General features: G+C 37.3%; 2 protein-coding genes across 2 annotated transcripts; both read right to left on the reverse strand.

The window, feature by feature from the left end:
• Positions 1-335: 335 nt before the first annotated feature.
• On the reverse strand, positions 336-1,321 carry LOC103353649 (phospholipase A2-like). The gene is made up of 4 exons (XM_008276736.1): positions 1,282-1,321; positions 994-1,150; positions 770-897; positions 336-346 (listed from the first exon to the last, which is right to left on the reverse strand). Exons 1-4 carry the CDS (start codon positions 1,319-1,321, stop codon positions 336-338), a joined length of 336 nt encoding a protein of 111 aa, XP_008274958.1.
• Positions 1,322-1,779: 458 nt separating this feature from the next.
• Positions 1,780-4,307, reverse strand: LOC103353650 (phospholipase A2-like). The gene is made up of 4 exons (XM_008276737.1): positions 3,950-4,307; positions 3,644-3,800; positions 3,412-3,539; positions 1,780-1,829 (listed from the first exon to the last, which is right to left on the reverse strand). The coding sequence occupies exons 1-4, from the start codon at positions 4,116-4,118 to the stop codon at positions 1,780-1,782; spliced, it is 504 nt and encodes a 167-aa protein (XP_008274959.1). The 5' UTR covers positions 4,119-4,307.
• Between the last annotated feature and the right edge of the window lie 273 nt (positions 4,308-4,580).

Genomic DNA, 4,580 nt, shown 5'->3' on the forward strand with positions numbered 1-4,580 from the left:
ACGGGGGTAGCAGCATCATGCTGAGGGGGTGTTTTGCTGCAGGAGGGACTGGTGCACTTCACAAAATAGATGGCATCATGAGGACAAAACATGTGGAAATATTGAAGCAACATCTCAAGACATCAGCCAGGAAGTTAAAGCTTGGGTGCAAATGGGTCTTCCAAATAGACAGTGACCCTAAGAATACCGTCATATTAGTTACCAGCTGACTTCAGGACAACAAAGACAATGTTGTGGAGTGGCCATCACAAAGCCCTGATCTCAATCCTGTAGAGCATTTGTGGGCAGAGCTGAAAAGGTGTAGGCAAGCAAGGTGGCCAACCAACCTGACTCAGTCACACCAGTTCTGTCAGGAGGAATGGGTTAAAATTTAATCAAACAGTTGTGAGAAGCTTATGGAAGGAAACCCACAATGTTTGACCCAAGTCATACAGTTTAAAGGCAATGCTACCAAATACTAAGGAAATGTATGTAAACTTCTGACTTTGAAGAAAATAATAAAAATTCTCTCTCATTATTCTGGTGTTAAGCAAATCTAGAAGATTTTGGTAATCCTAACTGACCTAAAACAGGAAAAGTTTAGTCACATTTAATGTCAGAGAGTACGGAAGCACATTGCATTCACTGGGTAAAAGAAGAAAATAGACACCCTATCTCATAATTACGAGATCCTGATCTCACTATCACTGACGTCACTGAAAAGAGCACAGATTTCATGATTGGAGACGGGAGGAAAAGCATCTTCAGTCAGCCCCAGTCATAGTCTTACCTGAGCAGGTCACTTGTTTATTTGAGCATTTGTAGTCATAAACAAGAACAACAGGATTGTCAGCAACAGAAGTGCATCCAGACATCTTTGCGATCGCTTCGTAGCATTTGTCATGAACTTGACAGCACCTAAGAATACATTGAGAAAAGTAACACATTTCAGATAATCTCGAGCTCCTTCCATTTCAAACCAGGAAATAAAATTGGGTAATTACTGCTTCCTACCTGTCCAGATCATCTAGAGGGGTTCCCGATGCCCTGATGCCACACCAGCAGCCGTACTCGTTGTACTTCAGAGGGTTAACACCAGGCTGGATACAGGTAGTCAGGCTCATAAACTGCCATAAGGCCTTTGGCAGCAGAGCACCACTGGCCACGCAGGCTGGTAAAGGCAGATAAATGAACAACAACGGGATCAGGAGGAAACAAGAAACAAAACAATAAAGGATTTACACAGACTAACCCTTTACAGTATGTGTTACTGTAAAGTCATGACAGACATTTCAGTCTTACCCGTGAGGAGCAGCAGGAGCAGAGGAGCTGTGGCATTCATAGCTACAGTAGGATGAAAGCAAAATCACCCACAGCCTGCTTTTATAGAGGAGAGAGAAAAATAAGATAAGAGGAGAACAAAGGGGCGGGAGCTTTAAACATGAAATCACTCTGTCAGACCAGAGCATAATGTCAATAATCAAGTAATGACATCAAAGCAGCATGTTTTCATCACTAACAGTATTTTTGCTTTTGACACATTTGCATTTTACTGGCTTTGTTTGATTTTTATTCAAAGGAATATTTTTACATATTAGCAATTGTAGCATACCAGCATGTTTATAATACACATATAATAATACTGTAAATAATCCAGCACCAGTAACTGTTTGACTCATATGTCAAACAGTTACTGGAGATATCTGCCCTTGAAAGATATGGGCCTCAAAACCTTATATTCAATATCTTTCTGGGGCAAAAACACTAACAATAGAAAAAAAAAGCCCTTTTTGCCACTTTTCAGGAACTACACGGTGTCAAACNAGCAGCCTGGCACTTGTTGTTGGTATCTGCAGGGAGAGAAGCTGAGTCAGCACATGAACAGACAGCTGCACCATCACAACAACACAAACGCAACATAATACAAGTAGTGTGATGAAAATGCCAGCAGTGTGCTCTCTCCACCTGGATTAAAGCCTCAATCCCAAACTGTGTAATACCTATACATAGCTGTTTAAATACAGTTATTGCGTGTACAGTATTTACACATGGTTCCACAAATGCAGCCTTGTTTAATGTACCATGTTTACACTAAAGCTACAGTCTGCTATTCACTGAATACTGCCAGTGCTGTAATACTGGAAAATGTTTTACAGGTTGTAGATGTGAGAAACATCTTCATGTGTGCTTGAGTGTGCACTGTAAAAAAAAAATCAAAACGTTTTAACAGTTTTTAGCAAACTTAAATTATTATTTTTAACCATCTTACAGATTTCCCCTGTTTTGATAAATAGCAGATAACAATTAGAAGAAAAAAGTCTTTACATGTTAACTGTAAACAAACATACCACAATTTGTCCTTTGCAACATTTAACTACAAAAACTACACTATTTTTAATCATCAAAATCATCCAAAACTTATTTTACAGATATTTGCTGTTATTTGAAAGATAAATTATGTATATTAAGGACTGGATAATGGTAAAGCGATTATTTCACAGATTTTCTCTGTTTTGTTAAATTACAGATAACTCATGAATAAAAAAAATATGAATTATTTTACCTTTAAAAAAAAAAAAAGAAAAACAGGCCATAACTTTAAATAATGTCCACATAAAAAACAAAAATCTGTATCTTTTTAAAATGGTAACTCATTCTTTTACAACTTTGATCATTACATCACACTATTTTTTTTAGCAAAACATGTTTGTATTTTAAAGATTTCTGCCGTTTGAAAGAAAATTGCTGTTTATTGAACTGAATTGAATTGTACGATTGAAAAATGGTATGTAATTACATTTTTAAAATGTTGTTTTGTTAAATTACAGGTAATATCTAGTTAAATAATAAATCATACATGATATCCACATCCAAAAAAATACTAATTAAATTTTTTTTACAATGTGCAACCATCAAATTGCACTGACTTACTGTATGTAAATCAGCTCAAAAACGGTCATTATCTTACAGGTATTTGCTGTTATTTTCACAAATTTGATACTTTTGGCGCATCTGCAATTTACCAATACCTTTACTTAAAGGGCCTTTGTAATGCAACACTTTCACTTTCACCAGAGTATTTTTATATATTCCTGTTCGGAGTGATTTTTTTCTTGTTTTTTTTTTGCTTTTTTTTCCGTGAACTTTTTATTTGAACACTGTAGTTTGAATTTAATTCTGGCTGCTGAATTGACCGTATGTACCACATTATAGTTCATCTCCCTGCAGTGAAATCTAAAGCTTATGTGCTCCATGAGCAGTAGTTGGACATTTTCATCCTGTAGATGTAGGTTCAAATGAATTCCCCAAAATCAATACAGTAGTATTTAAATTTCATCAAGGAGAAGCTTGAGAGTCACTGAAAAGAGCACAAATTTCAAGACTGGAGACAGGAGGAAAAGCATCTTCAGTCAGCCCCAGTCATAGTCTTACCTGAGCAGGTCACTTGTTTATTTGAGCATTTGTAGTCATAAACAATAACATAAGGAAGGTCAGCAACAGCCGTGCATCCAGGAATCTTTCTGCTTGCTTCGTAGCATTTGTCGTGAACATGACAGCACCTAAGAATACATTGAGAAAAGTAACACATTTCAGATAATCTTGAGCTCCTTCCATTTCAAAAATGAGGACCAGTAAATAAAATTGGGTAACAACTGCTTCCTACCTGTCCAGATCATCTAGAGGGGCTCCCGATCCCCCAAAGCCACACCAGCAGCCGTACTCGTTGTACTTCAGAGGGTTAACACCAGGCTGGGCACAGGTAATCATGCTCCCAAACTGCCATAAGGCCTTTGGCAGCAGAGCACCACTGGCCACACAGGCTGGTAAAGGCAGATAAATGAACAACAACGGGATCAGGAGGAAACAATAATCAGATGCAGAATAATCTTCAGTAGAAAACAGCATTTACACAGACTAACCCTTTACAGTATGTGTTACTGTAAAGTCATGACAGACATTTCAGTCTTACCCGTGAGGAGCAGCAGCAGCAGAGGAGCTGTGGCATTCATGGCTACAGTAGGAAGACAGCAAAATCTCCCACAGCCTGCTTTTATGGAGGGGAGAGAAAACTGAGAGATAAGAGGAGAACAAAGGGGCGGGAACTTTAAATATGTAATCACTCTGTCAGACCAGAGCATCTTCTTATGTATTGTATAAGTATTGATCTTGCTTCAGTGTTTTTATCTCATGCTTATTAATCTACATTTAATATGCTGCATTTGTTAAAAAGTTTCAGTTTCTTACTGAATAAGACTTCATATACAAAGGATACGAGTAGTTCAGGAAACCAAAACAGCGAAAGAAATGGTTAAAATGAGCCACATCTCAACAAAGTGCAACAGCAAAATGCTGTCTGCACATGAAAACATTGGTAATAATAATCCAGTAATGTGATATGTAACAGTATAACACGCATCACTATCAATACTTTTGGCGCATCTACAATTTACCAATACCTTTACTTAAAGGGCCTTTTTAATGCAACCCTTTCACTTTCATCAGAGTATTTTTATATATTCCTGTTAGGAGTGTTGCAGTGTACCAGTACTTATATTAACCCTGATAATATTAAAAATGAGCCATATTTGGAGTACTTGTAC

This window comes from Stegastes partitus, unplaced genomic scaffold (assembly GCF_000690725.1).
Source record: "Stegastes partitus isolate 25-593 unplaced genomic scaffold, Stegastes_partitus-1.0.2 Scaffold79, whole genome shotgun sequence".
NCBI lineage: Eukaryota > Metazoa > Chordata > Actinopteri > Pomacentridae > Stegastes > Stegastes partitus.

Bases quoted from the DNA above. Each gene is read 5' to 3' on its own strand.
- LOC103353649 (XM_008276736.1), bottom strand. From the start codon at position 1,321: ATGAATGCCACAGCTCCTCTGCTCCTGCTGCTCCTCACGG. The intron at 1,151-1,281 runs GTAAGACTGAAA...TGCCTTTACCAG, and splicing joins GCTCCTGCTGCTCCTCACGG to CCTGCGTGGCCAGTGGTGCT. The intron at 898-993 runs GTAGGAAGCAGT...ATGTATTCTTAG, and splicing joins CCTCTAGATGATCTGGACAG to GTGCTGTCAAGTTCATGACA.